Raw genomic sequence first — 20,137 nt, forward strand, 5'->3', positions numbered from 1 at the left:
GGCCAGCCCTATAACAAGGAGGCAAAATAAAGTAGAATGGACAGAGAGTAAGTGGGGGAACTGGAGACCAGACAGGAGTCAGTTCCTGCAGAGCCTTAGGCTACAGCAGGAAGTTTGGACCTGATTCTAAATGTAGAGACGAGATTGTCTCTCAAAATGATGTCACATGTGCTCATGAAGTCTTCTGTGAAAATGGTTTTAATTTGCAAGGCTATATCTCTGATAATTCAAGGGAATTTTTCCTCTTTTCTTTTAGGTTCCTGGCTATACAGAAATGAAAGTGACAAGGTCCTGGTGCAGTCGGTCTGTATACAGATCAGAGGGCAGATTCTGCAAAAGCTAGGTACCATCATCTAAAACTTGCATTTCTCAAGGCTCATTTACAAAGCCTGGCTGCATGGTTTCACTGCGGAATTTTCTTCTTTTATCTGGCTAAAATTGTTAATTTCCACTTGCCTTAGTTTCCTCATCGAAAAGAGAATGAAATTTAAGATCCTAGGAGTGTCACAAATATTAATAAAATGTTTTTTTTTCTAGTGAGTTTTGTTAGAGAGGTTCACGGTTGTATATTGTAATGTTAACTGTAGGGTTCCCAGTGTTATTTCTAGCACCTGACTCAGTTCAGCAGGACTCCATGTGATATGGTGACACCTTATACTATACCCACCGTGACACTGTTTTCATTCATTCCTTAAGGTATTCATGAATTTTTCAAGTTTATAGAATGCTAATATACTTTAGAATGCAAAATAAGGGTTTGAGAAATTTTAACAGGAGGTGGCAATTATTATTTTTGTAAAAAACTGAGATAACTACATATATTACACATATTATATATACAAATGTATAATAATTCTGTTTCCCAGTGAAATGGAAAAATTGTCTATATTACAACTGGAAAAACATTGCTGTGCCAATCTAATCTAAGCCTGAGTTTTCCTAACAGAATCTAATGAGTCTTGTTTCTGTATTCGTTTTCAAAGGTTTTCTCTCATACAAGAGCACAGATACTAGCTGTTCTTCCCCTGTCCCTCTCCCCGCCCCTCTTTTTTTTTTCAGGGATGTGGTATGAAGCAGCAGAGTTAATATGGGCCTCCATTGTAGGATATTTGGCACTTCCTCAGCCGGATAAAAAGGTGGTTTGTCTAGTGCTTCTTTTTCTCCTTTCCTGTATTTGTCTTTGGATGATTATCTCTTTATGACACAATTCCATTTCTCACATATCTATTTCATCTGTCCTATTTTTATTTATTTTTCACAAGCATAGGGCCAGGTACAGTTAGTAGCTTCCTTCTGTGTCTTGCTTCATCCTCACTCACAGCTAGACTCTTGGCGCATAGATGGTGTTTTTATAATCATTTGTAACTGTCCATTTATATATTTATCTCTACTGGTCCATTCATTTATCTGTTTTGTTATATATTTAGTCTTTACTTGATTGCATAGCAAAGTTGAGATGACCAAGTTGCTTATATGTAAAATCAGTTTTCTTGAGTTGAGTGGGCGAAGACTGCAATTGTTTATATAGCACCTTTATTCAAGAAATTGAGAAAGGTCATCTGCCTTCCTACTTAACATTTTCATTTTCTGGAATTCTGTGGGAATAGTCTCATTATCTGAAACATCTGGTTATTACATTTCCCTGAGCTGTGTAAACAATTGCTGTCTATGATTCTTTTACAATACAGACTGTGATATGAACTCTTCCTTGGGCCAGTTATTCAGGCTTAGCAGTAGGGACAAGTTAGTATTGATCATCCAGTGAAACCCAACTGAGAAGTAGCTGTGTTTACATTAGGCCCATGTGCCCTAGGATGTGTTGATCTTTCAAGCTCTGTGGCAGCCAATTTAAAAGTATCTCCCAGTCAGGGTATTAATTATTACACAATGTATATATATGTCAAAATGTCACACTGTATCCCATAAACATGTATAATTATTATATGTTGATTTTAAAAAATAGTATCCCCAATGTCATAGTAATAAAATATTGATAGGCAAATAGTTCATATGGAGGGATAATCATAGCATTTAGGCCATGGATGAGAGCAGTAATCCACTGTGAATTCCCAATCTGTGACTTGTTTGTGTTTTTCTTACAGGGCCTCTCCACATCGCTAGGTATACTGGCAGACATCTTTGTTTCCATGAGCAAGAACGATTATGAAAAGTTTAAAAACAATCCACAAATTAATTTGGTAATTATCATAACACTGAGTGGCATCACCTGTAAAACTGTCAATGGTGTCCTTGGTGGTTGGTTAGTGGGTGTCTTTCTCAGGAGATTGGGAGGCAGGGAGCTCAGTGCTGCCCCTCCTAGAAAAATGGGAGGAATCCTGGGGAGGAGTCTTGTGGGGTCCTATTTGGCTTTATTATCCCAGCGCCTAGCACTGTAACAGACACTCAGAGAGTGCTCAGAAAGTTACTGGTGAATGAATGAATGAATGAATGAATATCAACAAAATGATTTTGAGCCTCACTTCTTTCCTTTCAAAGTATCACAAAATTCAGTTTCCAACCTTCGGCCATCTTGATGATAAAGGGGTAATAATTTTGAAACTTTGTAATCACCATCTGTTCAAATCAGAGCATCAGTCCCTTGTTCCATGCTCTCTCCTTGATAATAATGACTGCTAATTTTTATATATCACTTTACAACTCAGGAAAGTGTATGTATATCCACATAAAACCCTACCTATGAGGAGGGTAGAGCAAAGTGTATCATTCCATTTTAGAGAAAAATAAAATGCAGTGCAGAGAAACTGACTAACCTCTGCAGTTTACACAACCAGTAAGGGAGAGAACTGGGAGCTGAGCCCAGATCTGTGACCAGCCCAGAGAAGTGACAAGGATGTTCTGCTGCTCTTCACACTGTGCTTAAATGGAGTTTTTATTTCATCTATATTGCCATTTTTATTCAAGACCCCATTATTAAAGATACCATTAAATCACAACGGTAACCATGCTCAATACTAATTAGTGTAGCAAAAGAACACATACAGCTTGCTGATGGTAATCTGAATCTAAGATGTTGCTTTTTCTGTTTGACCAAAACAGGAGGATCATGTCCCTTGTTCCCTGAAGTTATCCCTGATGACCGTTTAAAATTGCAAACTCCCTTCCCATCCTGGACCTCCCTAACCCCTTCTCCATTTATTTTCTCTCCAGAACACTTGTCATAATCTCAAATACTATGCACTATACTTGTTTTGTATATTGACTGATCCCTCCGCCACAACAGAAAGTAAGCTCCTTGAGGGCTCACTGTCTGCTGTCTCCCCTGTGTCTAGAACAGGCCCTGGAATGTGGAGGTACTCTATACGTATTTATAGAATTAATAAATGAATTCTAATTGCTGTGAAATCGTCAATTAAAGGGCTCTTTGCCAACAGCAGTGCAGAAATCAATTAATCTGGCTGCAAAATGTGCAGTTCCTTTGAACAAAGAACTGCCACCATCCTCCAAAGATGCTCACCCAAATTATTTTGCACAGGTGTGTGTCTGCTGGGAAAAAGGAAAGTCAACACCTTGTGGTCTTTAGACCCACTTACTCTTTCTTGACACTGTTCTGAATGGGTTGCGGTGAGGAGTCCCTTGAAATCATGAAAGAAAAGCAAAACCATTTCATAGCCTGTTTTTTGCTCATCGATAATTAATTATCACCATTCCACTTAGCCTCCTGTTTTCTCACAGAGCCTGCTGAAGGAGTTTGACCACCATTTGCTGTCCGCTGCAGAAGCCTGCAAGCTGGCAGCTGCCTTCAGTGCCTACACGCCGCTCTTCGTGCTCACAGCTGTGGTAAACAGAATGCAACCACTCCTCAAACCCCCACAGGACCTCTCCCAGGGTGCTTTCTGATGTAACCAGTGAGAAGGGAAAGGTTTAACCTTCAAATAGGCTTTGTGTCTCATCAGTGGCAATTGTGATAAGACTCCACACCACATATGGAAAAATCTGATTGGTCGGAGTTTTGACAGCCTACTAGGAGCTAAATTAATTCAGCCCAAGAATAGAATGTTGTCTGTTGTGAAGCAATGGTTCCCAAGCCTGAGTGCACATCAAAATCACCCAAGGAACCTTCTCAAAATACGTATTCCTGCCAGGCATGGTGGCTCACGCCTGTAATCCCAACACTTTGGGAGGCCAAGGTAGGAGGATGGCTTGAGCCGAAAATTTCGAGACTAGCCTGAGCAACATGGTGAGACTTTGTCTCTACAAAAAATTAAAAAATAAAAATTGGCCAGGTGTGGTGGTACGCGCCTATAGTCCCAGGTACTGGAGAGGCTGAGGTGGGAGGATCACCTGAGCCTGGAAGGTTGAGTTTGCAGTCAGCTGAGATTGCACTACTGCACTCCACCCTGGGTAACAGAGCAAGACCCTACCTCAAAAAAAAAAAAAAGAAAAAGAAAAAGAAAAAGAAAAAAGAAAGAAAAAAATGCTACACATTTCTGAGCTCCACCCTAGATCCACTAAATGCAAATCTCTGGGGTTGGTATCCAAAAATCTTTAATTTTGGAATATTGTCCAGGTGATTCAAATGCACAGATGCATTTGGAAACCAATGCCTTATTGTTTCGACATTAAATGAATGATGTATTCATATATAGCATCCTTATTTGCATAGAGAAACTTATATCCATTTCCATGGATAGACTCTGTTAAAACTAACAACAGCAACAAACACAAGCCTATCGTCTTTAATCAAAACGTATCAAAGATACAATAGGATGGTAATTGAAGCTAATTTCTTACCCCTTCATGCCAGCCAGTCACTTATATCCCCATCCCTTCTTCTGATTCACCAAAAAGGCCTCGGGTCCTTAACTCAATGTTTGCCTGTACGTTTTCCTTAGAATGTATGTGGCATGTGTTCATTTTTCTATAATATTTCAAATGACTGTCCTCCAGAAATGAAAAGTTTGTCCTGATTCACTTCCAGTTTTCAATTCAATATCTGATTTGGTATTTGGTATTTTTCCCAGAATATCCGTGGCACGTGTTTATTGTCATATAGTAGTTCAAATGACTGTCCTCCTGAAATGAAAAACTTATATCTGTGTGAAGCCAAAGAGGCCTTTGAGATTGGCCTCCTCACCAAGAGAGATGATGAGCCTGTTACTGGAAAACAGGAGCTTCACAGCTTCGTCAAAGCTGCTTTCGGTCTCACCACAGTGCACAGAAGGCTCAATGGGGAGACAGGGACGGTCCATGCAGCAAGTCAGCTTTGTAAGGAAGCAATGGCGAAGCTGTACAACTTCAGCACTTCCTCCAGAAGTCAGGACAGAGAAGCTCTGTCTCAAGAAATTATGTCTGTGATTGCCCAGGTGAAGGAACATTTACAAGTTCAAAGCTTCTCAAATGTAGATGACAGATCTTATGTTCCAGAGAGTTTCAAGTGCAGGTTGGATAAACTTATCTTGCATGGGCAAGGGGATTTCCAAAAAATCCTTGACACCTATTCACAGCACCATACTTCGGTGTGTGAAGTATTTGAAAGTGATTGTGGAAACAACAAAAATGAACAGAAAGATGCAAAAACAGGAGTCTGTATCACTGCTCTAAAAACAGAAACAAAAAACATAGATACTGTGAGTACTACTCAAGAAAAGCCACACTGTCAAAGAGACACAGGAATAGCTTCCTCCCTAATGGGTAAGAATGTTCAGAGGGAACTCAGAAGGGGAGGAAGGAGAAACTGGACCCATTCTGATGCATTTCGAGTCTCCTTGGATCAAGATGTGGAGACTGAGACCGAGCCATCGGAAGACAGCAATGGTGAGGGAGCTGTTTTCAACAAGTCTCTGAGTGGCAGCCAGACTTCCAGTGCTTGGAGCAACTTATCAGGGTTTAGTTCCTCTGCAAGCTGGGAGGAAGTGAATTATCACATTGATGACAGGTCAGCCAGAAAAGAGCCTGGCAAAGAACATCTGGTGGACACTCAGTGTTCCACTGCCTTGTCTGAGGAGCTAGAGAATGACAGGGAAGGCAGAGCTGTGCATTCATTGTGTTCACAGCTTCATGGTCTCTCTCTTCAGGAACGCAGCAATGACAATTTGGAGCCTTCTCAAAATCAGCTGCACCACCAGATGCCCTTGACACCCTTCTCGCCTCATAATACCCCAGGCACTTTCTTGGCCCCTGGTGCAGGGCTTCTAGAAGGAGCTCCAGAAGGTATCCAGGAAGTCAGAAATATGGGACCCAGAAATACTTCTGCTCACTCCAGACCCTCATATCGTTCTGCTTCTTGGTCTTCTGATTCTGGTAGGCCCAAGAATATGGGCACACATCCTTCAGTCCAAAAAGAAGCCTTTGAAATAATTGATGAGTTTCCAGAAACCAACTGTGATGCCAAAGACAGGCAGGGGGAAGAGCAGGGAGAAGAAATTAGTGAAAGAGGCACAGGCCCTACATTTAAAGCTAGTCCCACCTGGGTTGACCCAGAAGGAGAAACAGCAGAAAGCACCGAAGATGCACCCTTAGACTTTCACAGGGTCCTGAACAATTCTCTGGGAAACACTTCCATGCTGCCATATAGCTCCTTCACCCCTAATTGGCCTGCTCAAAATCCTGACTCCAGAAAAAGTGGTGGCCCAGTCACAGAGCAGGGCATCGACCCTGATGCCTCCACAGTGGATGAGGAGGGGCAACTGCTCGACAGCACGGATGTTCTCTGCACAAATGGGCATGGCTCTCATAGACTGTGCACTCTGAGACAGTCGCCTGGTCAGAGGGCGGAGACCCCCAATTCCTCTGTAAGCAGTAACATCCTCTTCCCTGTCTTCAGCGAGGACTGCACTACCACAGAGGAAGGAAATCAGCCTGGAAACATGCTAAACTGCAGCCAGAACTCCAGTTCATCCTCAGCGTGGTGGCTGAAATCACCTGCATTTTCCAGCGGTTCTTCTGAGGGGGACAGCCCTTGGTCCTATCTGAATTCCAGTGGGAGTTCTTGGGTTTCATTGCCGGGAAAGACGAGGAAAGAGATCCTTGAGGCTCACACCTTGCAACCTGATGACTTTGAAAAGCTGTTGGCAGGAGTGAGGCATGATTGGCTGTTTCAGAGGCTAGAGAATACGGGGGTTTTTAAGCCCAGTCAACTCCACCGAGCACATAGTAAGTACAACCTTTTCAGTAGTTCCCCCCTCAGGAAGCAGCTATTTTGGGGCACTCTGAAGAGCTTGGTATGTAGATCACTTAAAGCTCGTGAAAGGTATAGACCCCTGGTATGCTTTGTGAGTTCACAGAGAAATGTATACTTCAGGGGTCTCCCTCACTCTGTGTGATGGACCTTAATGGTTGTAAAGTAAAGAGGCTTGCTCAGGCTACCTTGCATGCTGGAGGTTTCCTCTAAGGACACACGAGGTAGTGAGGGAGATAGGAAACTTAGAGGACTCTGGCACAGCCATCACTAAGGGTTGAAAACAGCTCTGGAGCCCATCTCATCCACTCAGCATCTATCTTCTTCATTGAGTCTCATTACCAATCAGGTGATTTTAACAGGCTGGATACCATATTATCTGCTCAGCATCTATCTTCTCCTTCAAGTCTTTTTACCAACCAACTGATTTTTCTCTATCTTTCCCCATTAGAATTCTATGGGGACACAGTTTGACCTAGTTAAATATCATCTTTCTATTGGGCAGAGACTTTTTACACCTGTCTACCTAAGCGGTTTCTTGCCAGCTAATTGGTTGGTCAAGTGCGTCCTCATCTTGCATTCATGATGCTACAACAAAATGCCACCAACTGGGTAGCATATGAACAACAGAAATTTATTCCTCATAATTCTGGAGCCTGGAAGTCCAGGATGAAGGTACTGCTTTCTGGTTCATTGACAGCGCCTTTTCTCTGTGTCCTCACATAGTGGAAGGGGGAAGGGTTTCTCTGGGGTCTCTTTTATGAGGGCACTCATCTTATCTATGAGGAATCTACCCCTCAGGACCTAATCATCTCCCAAAGTCTCCAGCTCCCAACACTATCACCTTGTGGGTTAGAACTTCAACATGTGAATTTAGGGGAGATAAAAACTTCCAGACTACAGTACCCCTACTGTTGCAATCAGCAGCTACTTCTTGCTTAAGGAACAGCCCAATGTCACTGCCCAAAGTGGGAAGGCTGGGCTGGAGCCACCTGTGTCAATGTCTAACACAGCTTAAAAGTGGTAGAGAAGCTGGGAGGAAGACAGAAGGAGATTCTTCTCTTAGCCCAGGAATCACATCAAAATGCCCTCCTACTATACAGAAAAATGATCTGAATGATTAAAAAAAAAAAAAGATCGTGAAGCACATCCCAGAAGAAACAAACTACATGGATTGCTAAGCACTGGCTACTAAATAGTAGTTCTCAACCCTGGCGCCACATGAGAATCTTCTGGGGAGCTTTTAAAAACTTCCAATGCCTCACCCCAGAGATTTCCATCTAATGGGTCTGGAGTGCGGACCCAGGGATCATTATTTCTTATGAGCTCTCTGGTGATTCTGCTTAAAGCCACTGTTGAGAGCTTCTGCTTCAAAGTATTCCAATGTTTTGCCTGCCACCTTGAAGTCCGACTAAAATACAAATCACTTTGTTACCAAAAAAAAGCAAAAATTTCCAGCATTAGGGTTTTCTTACTAATTGTGAGATTCTGCAATTTTGGAATCACATTTATTACAATGAGGTAACTGCTTTCTTGTTATTTGTTATTGTTTGCTAATTTATGGATGAAATACATTAGAGGAAGCAAGGCCCACAATGGCAGAAACAGAACAATGATTCCCTTCCTCTTTTCTTCTCTCAATTTGTCACCCATCCTGTGTGTGGACAGACAACTTCCAGCTTCTCTAACTGAGTCACCCAACCCTGGTCACCATCTCGCCCAGCCCGTAGGCATCCCCTTCCCAGAACTGTCAGTTTATCTTGCTTTAAGTATTTTCTCTCCCACGTGTCCCATTCATTTATCTATTTTCGCAATCTAGACAAAAGTCTTTGTTCACTTCATTTTAATTTCAACCAAAGTGTTGCATTCCTTCCTTAGGATTCATGTGTGCCTTTCTCCTCAAAGAGATGCTTTCTTGCTTAGCACTGTTCTTCCTTTCTATAAGGCGGAGACTGCCCCTACTTTTTCCTCTTATCTGTTCCTTTTTTCAGTTGAGTTCGCATGTTTTTACAGTAGCTACGTTTTCTCAAATAATTTCCAAACTTTCTCAACTTAAAACAATGAAGAGAAAATTAGGGCGTACTTGAATATATAATGCTAGGATTCCCAGAGCTGCCATCAGTAGTAGCTTCTATTATTTGGGATCCCCAGGTAATAATAGTAAGTTGCAAGCATGTGTCACTTGTCCCAAAATGGTCTCTGGGGTTTTCTGATTTTAAAATTCCTTTATTTTCCACTACTTTCATATAGAATCTTCATGCTTATCTTAATCCCTTTTCATCACAAATAAGGGATTTTGTGACTCAAAGGCTATTCCTCATTGTAATTTATAAAGTGTTACCTTTTTATTATTTCTCACCAACTTTTTAATGCTGTAGTTGTCATAGAAGAGATGAAAATTAGAGAAAAATATATAAAAAAGTGAAGATTTCAGGTGAGCTGGCGTAGGACTTGTGTCACATCAGCTTTATTCATGAATTGTAATGTCCTTTTGAAAATAAGATTCATTTTCATCTTTTTTTTTCCAGCTGCTCTTTTGTTAAAATATTCAAAAAAATCTGAACTGTGGACAGCCCAGGAAACTGTTGTCTATTTGGGGGACTACTTGACTGTGAAGAAAAAAGGCAGACAAAGAAATGCTTTTTGGGTTCATCATCTTCATCAAGAAGAAATTCTGGGGAGGTATTACTTAAAAACATTTGTATAACTAATGTAAGATGAGCTAACCTTGCCCTTCTGTTAAGTAATCACTCATGAGATTTTGTAGGGGCTGAAAAACTTGGCCAAAATATATTTCCAGATTTCTACTCCTTTTTCTTTTCGTTATTAATTAATTAACAACAGTTACTATATATTGATGACCCATGTTATATCAGCTGTTTTGCTGGATGTTTTAGCTACAGGACCTCAAAACCATCAGGTAAACATTGGCCATACTGTGCTGATAAGAAAAATAAAGTTCCTGGCCACATGACAGGCCAGAGAGCCTTCAATATTCACTAAAAATGCTGGCAAAAAAGGTAAATTATGAAAAGCACACTTTTAAGTAAATAGGTGAGCCTGAAAAAAGGCAGGAAAATCCTGAGTCCAGGGATGAAGCCTGTTCAGGGATATAAGTGATTGCTGAACCCTTTAGGGATCCCACATAGGAGTTTGAGGCAGGGGTGGAGTGAGGGTGTAGCTTTTGTCTGAAAAATTAGTAACCACAGGTGGTCTTCATTGGATTTAAGACATAATTTTATATCATTTGTATATTTTAAAAGACCTATAAGCCATGACTTTTCATGTAAAGTTGGCCTTGTTATTTGCTCAAATCCAAATAGTGTAAGAAATAAATAGAAATAGAGAAATCAAGTGTCTCTGTAAGCAGTGGAAGTACATTTCTTGGAAAGATTATTGATTATTATTATTATTATTATGGTAAACATATGCCAGGTCCTGTTTTAAGTGATTTATATGCTAATTCAATTAATCTTCACAAAACCCTCTGAGGGTAGATACTATTATTATTCTCACTTTACAGATGAGGGAACTGAGTCACAGAGATGTTAAGGAATTGCCCAAAATCACATGTCTAAGCAGTAGGGGCATGTGCTGATGCTTCAATTGTGTCTCCCAAAACTCATATATTGAAGTTCTCAGTACTTCAGATTACGATCTTATTTGGAAATAGAGGGATTGCAGATGTAATTGGTGAAGTTAAGATGAAGTCATACTGGAGTAGGGTGGGCCCCTGATCCAATATGACTGATATCCTTATAAAAAGAGGAAATTTGGAGATAGACACAGACGCAGAGAGAATGCCATGTGAAGATTGTAGTTATGTTGCCTCACAGCAAAGAACTGCCAGAAGCTGGGAGACAGCCTGAAACAGATTCTTTCTTAGAGCCTTCAGCAGGATGATGGCCCCACTGGAACTTTGATCTTGGACTACTATAGGCTTCATAACTGTGAGAAAATCAATTTCTGTTATTTATGCCACCCAGTTTATGGCACGTTGTGACAGCAGCCCTGATACACCAGAGTATACCATAGGAGGACCTGAGATGAGAATAAATTGAGAATGAGAGACATAGAGAATGGAGTGACAGAGTTCAATATATTTCTGATCAGAAGAAAATAACAGCAAGAGAGCAAAAGCAATATTTGAATAGATACTTTCTGGTAATTTTTCAGAATTGCCAAAATACACTAATCTTGAAATACAGAAATCACAGTGAATCCTAAGGATAGAAGGGAAAGGAGGAAAGAAGCTGGAAGGAAGCAGGAAGGGAAGAAGGCAGGTAGTCAGACATCCTGTGTACCTAGTTTGACTAGGTACACAGTAGTCAAACTCCAAACACTAAGGACAAAGAAACCATTTTAAAAGCAGTCAAAGAAAATAGACAGATTACGTACACAGAAATGTCAATTTGACCTACAGCTGGTTTCTTCATAGCAACAATGGAAGTCATATACTTAGTGCAACTCTCTTTTATGGAGGAAGACAAAATAAAGACATTTGCAGCTTAAAAGGAAAAATGACCATGGCAGTGTACCATGAACAAATCCTTACTAAAGAAAAATGATCCCAGAAAAAAAATGGTACAAGATGAGAGAAGATATGGGCCTCTGTTCTCAGATTGATGAACCCCTGCCTAGGACTGGAGGTCTTCTGGCAGAATGTTCAGGAAATGCTCCAGTAGCCAGTACTCACAGGGTTCACTCTCTTGTGCACACCTCTGGCATCAGTCAACAAAATTCTGAATTAGTTCAAACCCTCTGTAGGTCTTGGGGTCTCTCCACAGAAGAACTGCCTAAAGCACTGGTATAGCATCCCTATTACAACAACTGCTCCTCTGCAGGCTGCCTTCTGAGGCCATACTGCAGCCTCCACTATCAGATTTCCTTTCTGGTCTTCAGGAGTCTGAATAGCCAAAACCACAGCCTCCTTAAGTTCCATTATTATATGGGATTCAGAAATTTCTGGAGAGAGTTTACTCTGGTTGAAGTCTATGACTCAAACAATTCCCCTTGATTTTTGGTGGTCACTCTGGGCACATGTGAAATTACTCACAAATTCACACCAGTTTACAGCAAGTATAAACTACAGTAAAGTGCAGCACTGTTTTGCTTCTTTCCACATGTAATCATTTACTGCCTTGTGTCTTCCCACACCAACTGTGCTACTAGCTTTTGAAATATACAAATCATGTCTCACACTTTCTTCGAGTCACTCAAGACTAGCACAGTGTTATGCACGTAATAGGTGTTGATGGATAATAAGTATTTATAGGAATGAAGTAATCATAAAAGGAAGGGATAGAGGAAGGCTTCAGATTGATGAACTGACTATATAAGGCCACACTGCAGGGAGTGGAAGGTCTTGACTCCAGAATCCATGCACATTTCAGTATACTTTGCTGACCCCCTTGTCTTACCAGAGGTCTGGAGAACTTCTACATTAAGCGACACTTTCCCTTTATAATCAATATCATTCTGGGTCAGCTAGAATGAGTGTGTTCCATTGTTCAAGTAGCTCTTACAAAATTATTTGAATCTTGAGATAAGTCAAAATAATTAATATTCACTGTCTAAGGCAGAGAAAGAGATCTTTCAAGCATTTCTACATATGTCTTTTGATCTCCTCTCTCTTACTCCATAGTAAGTAAGACCACTTTCACATTTTGTTGTGTGGATTTTCTTTGTTCATAGGTATGTTGGGAAAGACTATAAGGAGCAGAAGGGGCTCTGGCACCACTTCACTGATGTGGAGCGGCAGATGACCGCACAGCACTATGTGACAGAATTTAACAAGAGACTCTATGAACAAAACATTCCCACCCAGATATTCTACATCCCATCCACAATATTACTGGTAAGATTATCCTGAACACATCATTTGGATCTTCCAAATCACACTTGAATATCAATTAATCTGAGTATCTGGTTCCACATAGTCAGGCTAACATTTTTAGCAAACTATCCTTGTGTGTTGTCCCTGTACTTTCCAAGAGAGAAAGAACCCTAAAGATTGATCTAGTACAAACTGTCCCCTCAACATGATGCATAAATCCCGTTTTACATCTGTTAGCCTCACCCCTTGCAACCAAGTGATTACTAAGTCAAAGCTTACACACCTTCAGCAAGAAAAAATAATTGTTCTCCTTTCACTTTCAAGTAATCCTAATTGTTAGAAAGTTCTTACACTTAGCCCAAATCTATCTTTATCTAACTTCTATCCATGGATTACAGCTCTCCCTCCTGGGACCATGAAGACCAGTCTCTCTTCACTAACATACCCTTTTCAATAGATAAAGGCAAATATTCCCATTGCGTTTTCTCTTCTTTGGATCAAGAATGCCTTGCTAACCTGAATATATTAGATCCTGAGTGCATTCATTCTTGCAATAATTTTTTCATTGGCCAGAGACATTTGTAGACCTGTCTTTTCCTAATCATATAATAATTATCATCCATTTCACACCTTCTTTATGTCACTCACTGTGCCAGGCAGTTTGCAAACCTTAACTCTAACCTTTGAAACAACTCCACAAAGCTGATATTTGAACCTAGAGTCCCAGAGCATGATCTAACTTCATGTCCTGTAACCTAGCCTCCAGGACAGGTCACGTCATGGCCTAAATCTTAAGTGAGCAGTTTAATATGTGAATAATAATAAATTTAAGTTCTATGACATGCCACATGCCGTGTTAAGCATTTTACATGCATTTCCTTGCATAATCCCTTTAACAAGCCTAAAAGGTAGTTATACCCACTTTACCCATGATGAAATTGAAGCTCAGAGAAGCAAAGTGGCAGAGCCTAGGTTCAAACCAAGATTTACCCAAGTCCAAAGACAATGGCCTTTACCATTATGCTGTAATATTTCTCATTGCTATTTTTCAGATTTTAGAGGACAAGACAATAAAGGGATGTATCAGTGTGGAGCCTTACATACTGGGAGAATTTGTAAAATTGTCAAATAACACGAAAGTGGTGAAAACAGAATACAAAGCCACAGAATATGGCTTGGCTTATGGCCATTTTTCTTATGAGTTTTCTAATCATAGAGATGTTGTGGTCGATTTACAAGGTATGTGAAACTGGGAATTATTTTTATTTTTAACATTATATGTAAATGTGAAGTTTTGTAACTAGCTTCCCTAATCTTTATTTAATAGATTGTTCCATGTATAGGCTACTATTTGGAGTTAACTTAACTGATCTTACTATATATAACAAATAATTCCCGAAAGAAAAATATGCCCAAAACTTCTACAAATGTCTAAAGTATCACATAATCAGTGAGAGGGTCTGGCTTATGTTCTGTTGGGCTTCCTTCCAGAGCGTATCTGTAACAGCTTTTTTTATTTCACTCAAGTAGATTTGAGTGATGTATATTTCGTTGCATTTTTTTCACATGTCAAAATCTTCTTTCCACTTTTCCTTTTCTCCAGCCCCTTACCCTTATTAAAAGTGTGATGTTGGGTTTCATAATGGGGGTCATTATAGAACGGAAATCTGTATCCTTAAGCTGTGTTCTTAAATATGACTACTTTTCAATTCTACCTTAATATTTTAATTTTGTTTTAGTTTGTCTGGTATTTTATTCATCAGAATTTTTATTAGAAAATACCCTATACTTCATGTAAATTATAAGTAAGATTTTTGACTAGCTTGTTCATTCGGTACCACCAGTGCCTAAAATAGTGTTTTGTAGAGTGTCTGCATTCAATAAATATTTGTCGAATGAACAGATGAGTATATGAATTAATGAATAAGTCACTAAAGAAATCTCTGAATCATGAAAGAAATATTCCATATTATGATATTGATAATTATTCTAAGTGTATTTTATTGCTTTCTAATACCTTGAAAATTGGTGATCTGGGGATGTCATATTTGACAAATGTAATTGCCCAATATTTAATTATTCTTAAACTAATAACTGGAATATGCAATCCAAATTCCTTACCAGGAATTTACTAACTATGAACCATAGGATGGCCAAGTTTTTGAAGTATCTCTTTAAATGTATGTGTGTGTGTGTGTGTGTGTGTGTGTGTGTGTGTGTGTGTATTTTTGTAAACACTTGATGGACATTTACAGCGAATTTAATACTCAGATATGTTCATTTCTCTTTTAGGTTGGGTAACCGGTAATGGAAAAGGACTCATCTACCTCACAGATCCCCAGATTCACTCTGTTGATCAGAAAGATGTCACTACCAATTTTGGAAAGAGAGGAATTTTTTACTTCTTTAATAACCAGCATGTGGAATGTAATGAAATCTGCCATCGTCTTTCTTTGACTAGACCTTCAATGGAGAAACCATGTAAGTCATAGGCTGTATGGATTGGTAATGTGACAGACCTTAGTGAGGCTCTCAAATATCTGGTTCTCTCCTTCCAAGCACGTAGAATATGGCACAGTCTGGTCCTTTGGGGCTTGGGCAGGGCCGTGGCACAGGTTCTGGCCAATGGTTTGTGAGAGGAATTGATCAGCATCACTTTAAGTCCTGCATTTAATTGGCAGCACAAGATCCTGCAGAGCCTCTTTCCCTCTGCCACAGCTACCAAGAATGTGTCAGGAGACCGCTGCTTCTGGGCATAAGTCCTGCAAGGAAAGCAACATGGAAAACAGCCCCAACTCACCCATGAGGGATGCAAAGCACTGCTGAGAAATGCATGTGTTGTTTAAGCCATTGAGATTTTAGAGCTTTTTGTCACTATCTGTCAAGACTGATACTAGTGGGGCTTTTCCTATTGATTTGGGAGTTCTTTACATATTAAAAAAATGTGAGCCTTTGTGATACGAATTCAATTTGTTTTTCTGTTTTTTGACATTTGACTTTGCATAAAAGTTTACCTGTGCATAATTTTCTATATAGTTGAATTCATCAATCTTTTATATGGCTTTTTTGTTATGTATAATACTTAGATCTTCCTTATACTCTGAGTTTCTTTCTTTTTAATTCTCCCGTATTTCCTTCTAGTATAATTAAATCTGTAAAAAAGTAAGATGGAAGAGTGGTACAATTTTCTTTATCCAGTCTGTCCTTGATGGGCATTTAAGTAGACTAGATAAAGAAAATGTGGTACATATACACCACGGAACACTGTGTATTAGTCCACTCTCACACTGCTTTGAAGAAACACCTGAGACTGGGTAATTTAGAAAGAAAAGAGGTTTAATTAACTCACAGTTCCACATGGCTGGGGAGACCTCAGGAAACTTACAATCATGGCAGAAGGCACCTCTTCATAGGGTAGCAGGAGAGAGAATGAATGCCAGCAGGGGAAATGCCAGATGCTTATAAAACCATCAGATCTTGTGAGAATTCTTTCACTATCACGAGAACAGCATGGGAAAAACTGCCTCAATTACCTCCCACCAGGTCCCTCCCATGACACATGGGAATTATGGGATTACAATTCAAGATGAGATTTGGGTGGGGACACAAAGCCAAACCATATCACCATGTAACCATAAAAAAGAATGAGATCATGTCCTTTGCAGGGACATGGATAGAGCTGGAGGCCATTATTTTTAGCAAACTAATGCAAGAACAGAAAACTAAATACCACTTGTTCTCACTTACAGGTGGGAGCTAAGTGATGAGAGCAGGTGGACACATAGAGGGAACAACACACACCAGGGCTTATCAGAGGGTGGAGGGTGGGAGGAGGGAGAGGATCAGGAAAAATAACTAATGGGTACTAGGCTGAATACCTGGGTGATGAAGTAATTCACACAACAAACCCCCATGACACAAACCTGCACATATACCCCTGAACTTAAAATAAAAGTAAAAAAAAATCATTGAATATTATGAACTTTATGAATATACCAAAACCATTGGACTAGACACTCAAAGGGTGAATTTTGTGGTAGGTAAGTTATATCTCAATAAAGCTTTTTTTAAAAAAAAAGAATAGTCTTAAAAAAAAAAAAAAAGAATGATACATTTTCCTGGCTACCACAGTCCATCCCTCACCCTACACAGATCTACTTCTTCACACAGGTTTAGGAAACAGCTCCTCCATGATCTTACTGAAAGAAACAAAAAGGCGACTAGTGAGATAAACCAATTCTTTTCTGCAGCTACTCTTGGGGGCTGCAACTGGTGCTCACTCTCCCCATCCTCCACTGTTCATTCTAAGTTTCCCTGAGCCTTAACTATTAGCTCAGGAAGTCTGGGTGGCTTACCTGGTTGGTGAGACTCAAACTTACATACATGATCTTCATGTATCAAGTCTGAACACTTGATAGTTTATACTCTTCTCAATTTGAGGTTGCTGCACATGTCTCTTCACAGTTGCAATTGAGGCAAGGAAGACCCATTCCAATCTCCCGCTGTGGGGATCACAGTTGATTGACACTCCCAGCTTCCACTCCCCTGAATCCATCACTGTGTTTATGCTGAAGCCATGTTGCCTTCAATATGCTGTCAGCCAGTGACTAAGCATGACAAGGACACTAGTCTCAGAATATTTCTAACCGCTGACTGTGACTGTGGAACAAAGTCTTGCCACTGGCCTAACCAAAACTTTCTTAAGGCTGGGCGTGGTGGCTCAGGCCTGTAATCCCAGCACTTTGGGAGGCCGAGGCAGATGGATCACCTGAGGCCAAGAGTTCAAGACCAGCTTGGCCAACATGGTGAAACCCCATCTCTACTAAAAATACAAAAGAAAAAAAGAAAAAGCTGGTCATGGCTTATTTTCCAGGGGGCAGAGGTTGCAGTGAGCTGAGATGGCACCACTACACTCCAGCCTGGGTGACAGAGCAAGACTCCATCTCAAAAAACAAAAACAAACAAACAAAAAAACTCTTTTCTTTGCTCTCTCCTTTTATAGGCATCAGGCCCGCAGCATGGTCACCTGCCTACTCTTGTTCCCTCCAACTGATCCTTTACAATCATTTCTCCCAATAGAGGTCTTTCATGTCTAATCCTTTCCTGGTATCTGCTTCTTGGAAAACCAAAGCTAACACATGCTTATTAAGGAAATGAAAAAAAAAAATGTAATCTATCCTATTAACAAAATAAAGGGAGAAAATCATGTAATTTCACAAGATGCAGAAAATTATTTCATAAAATTCAAAATCAACTCATGGTAAAAGAAAAAAACAAGCTCTTTGAAAACTAAGAATAAAGAAAAGGTTTCTAAATCTGGCAAAGTTTTTTTCTTTTAAACTTAAAACAGCCATACCATAATTAATAGTGAAGCAATTAAAACTTTTAAGTTGAGAAAAGGAACAGGACAAATTTGCCTACTATCCCAATTCTATTCAACATCATAGAAGAAGTCCAACTAATAAACATAGAAAGGCTAAAACTAGAAAATCATTATTTTTCATCCATTAATGAAATAATGGATCTGGGCAGAAAGCATTGATGGCTGCTAAAACTATTAGGGGAAAATTAGATGGGGAACTTTATAATGGAAGAATCAGGCTGATGCTACTCACACTTCAGTCAATCTGATCACTAAAAGTGGGATAACAAATCAGTGATAAAATGACATTTTTGAGACAATTGGGGATTTTGAATATGGACTGAGTGTTAGATAAAATGATGAAGTGATATTTTAAAAACATTCAACCAAAAGAAAAATTTGGAAAAAGATATGAAAGCAGCTTGACTCTTTGGAGTTAATGTTGAAGGGAGATGATTACATAGCAATTCATTGTACCAGTCTTTCTACTTTTCTATATATTTTTAAATCTCAAAAAAAAATTCTTAAATATAAGGTCATAGAAAGGAAGAAATAACAAAAGAAGTTTGAAGAATCAATGGATAAAGAAGATGAAAACCAAGGTTGGTATCAAACAAACTAATCAGGAAAGAATATAAGGAGGAGCATTCAGCAGTGTGAAATCCAGCAGAAAAAAATCAGGAAAAAAAAAACAATTTTGGGGGTGAAAGACTGAGAACAATGAAAAAAGATTGCTGACAGCAAAAAGAGGCTGTTAATTGAGAGTGACCTTTGAGACGTTGTAAAGGGGGTCAACAAACTATGATCCATGAGGTCAAAGCTGCTGTCATCTGGTTTTGTAAATAAAATTTTATTGGAACATAGTCCCTTATTCAATTATGTACTATCTACAGCTGCTTTTGTGTTACAATAGCAGAACTGAGTAATATTGTGACATAGACTGGATTTTGCAGAGTTAAAAATATTTACTATATGGACCTTTACAGAAAAAAGTTTGTCAATCCCCATTTGTAGAAGATGAAATCGGGAATAAAGTTCAGGATATTTACATTTAGAAAGAAATATGGTTATCTCTACCAACACAGAAGAAAAGGAGGAGCAACAATGGGTGAAGAAACTGGAAATTGGAGGTGATAAAGAAGTAAATTGATGGAAAGCACATCAGAGCCCACTTTTCTTTGTTAAGTCAAAAAGCTAGGATATCTGCTAAGTGAGATGACATTGGCATAACTAGGAATTTTAGAGAAATAAAGATGTTGTAGCAATGCATATCTCTGAGTTATAAAAAGCAGAAATAGTACTATTGAGAGGAATTTGCAGGAAATTGCATTTTTAAAATATATTTAAATTTTTATTTATGTCATCACCCATAATACCCAACACCTGGTTGAAGAAATTAAATGTAATACTGTTTTTGAAGCCTCCATCACTGATCTCTACTTCCTCCTCTATCCAAGAGAAAATCACTGTCCAGAAATTGTTGATTATCATTCTCCTTACTATTGTTACACATTAACTTTTATTTAATGTTGTTATACATTTATATATTGCTATATAAATGTTGTTATACATTTATATATAAATATCCAATATTCTTTTAAAATGTTCAAAGCTTTGTATAAACATTTTTAAAGGCCAGATTAGTTTTTAAAAAGCCAAATTAATTTTCTAGAAAATGAAAAATACAGTAATTGACTATATAACTTACTAGAAAGGTTAAACAGCAGATTAGACATTGTTCAAGAAAGAATTATTAAAATGGAAGGAGAGATGAAGGAATTAGCTAAAATGCAGCAGAAAG

General features: G+C 39.2%; 1 protein-coding gene across 18 annotated transcripts in view; it reads left to right on the forward strand.

Annotated features, from left to right (window-relative positions):
• Positions 1-20,137, forward strand: part of ALPK1 (alpha kinase 1) — a 218,997-nt gene that overhangs the window by 133,974 nt on the left and 64,886 nt on the right. For 9 of the 18 annotated variants that reach the window (XM_063663983.1, XM_063663984.1, XM_063663985.1 and 6 more), the window contains 10 exons: positions 257-343; positions 1,060-1,136; positions 2,103-2,198; positions 3,694-3,798; positions 4,983-7,113; positions 9,667-9,820; positions 12,833-12,995; positions 14,027-14,213; positions 15,267-15,455; positions 15,656-15,938. In XM_063663983.1, the coding sequence (XP_063520053.1) occupies positions 257-343; positions 1,060-1,136; positions 2,103-2,198; positions 3,694-3,798; positions 4,983-7,113; positions 9,667-9,820; positions 12,833-12,995; positions 14,027-14,213; positions 15,267-15,455; positions 15,656-15,780 (3,314 nt within the window). In that variant the 3' untranslated portion in view covers positions 15,781-15,938. Of the gene's footprint in view, positions 1-256; positions 344-1,059; positions 1,137-2,102; positions 2,199-3,693; positions 3,799-4,982; positions 7,114-9,666; positions 9,821-12,832; positions 12,996-14,026; positions 14,214-15,266; positions 15,456-15,655; positions 15,939-20,137 lie in introns of those variants that run through there. The other 9 variants (XR_010126093.1, XR_010126094.1, XR_008502301.2 and 6 more) reach the window with 1 other exon arrangement.

The sequence above is a fragment of the Pongo pygmaeus genome, chromosome 3, assembly GCF_028885625.2.
Source record: "Pongo pygmaeus isolate AG05252 chromosome 3, NHGRI_mPonPyg2-v2.0_pri, whole genome shotgun sequence".
In the NCBI taxonomy this organism is placed as follows: domain Eukaryota; kingdom Metazoa; phylum Chordata; class Mammalia; order Primates; family Hominidae; genus Pongo; species Pongo pygmaeus.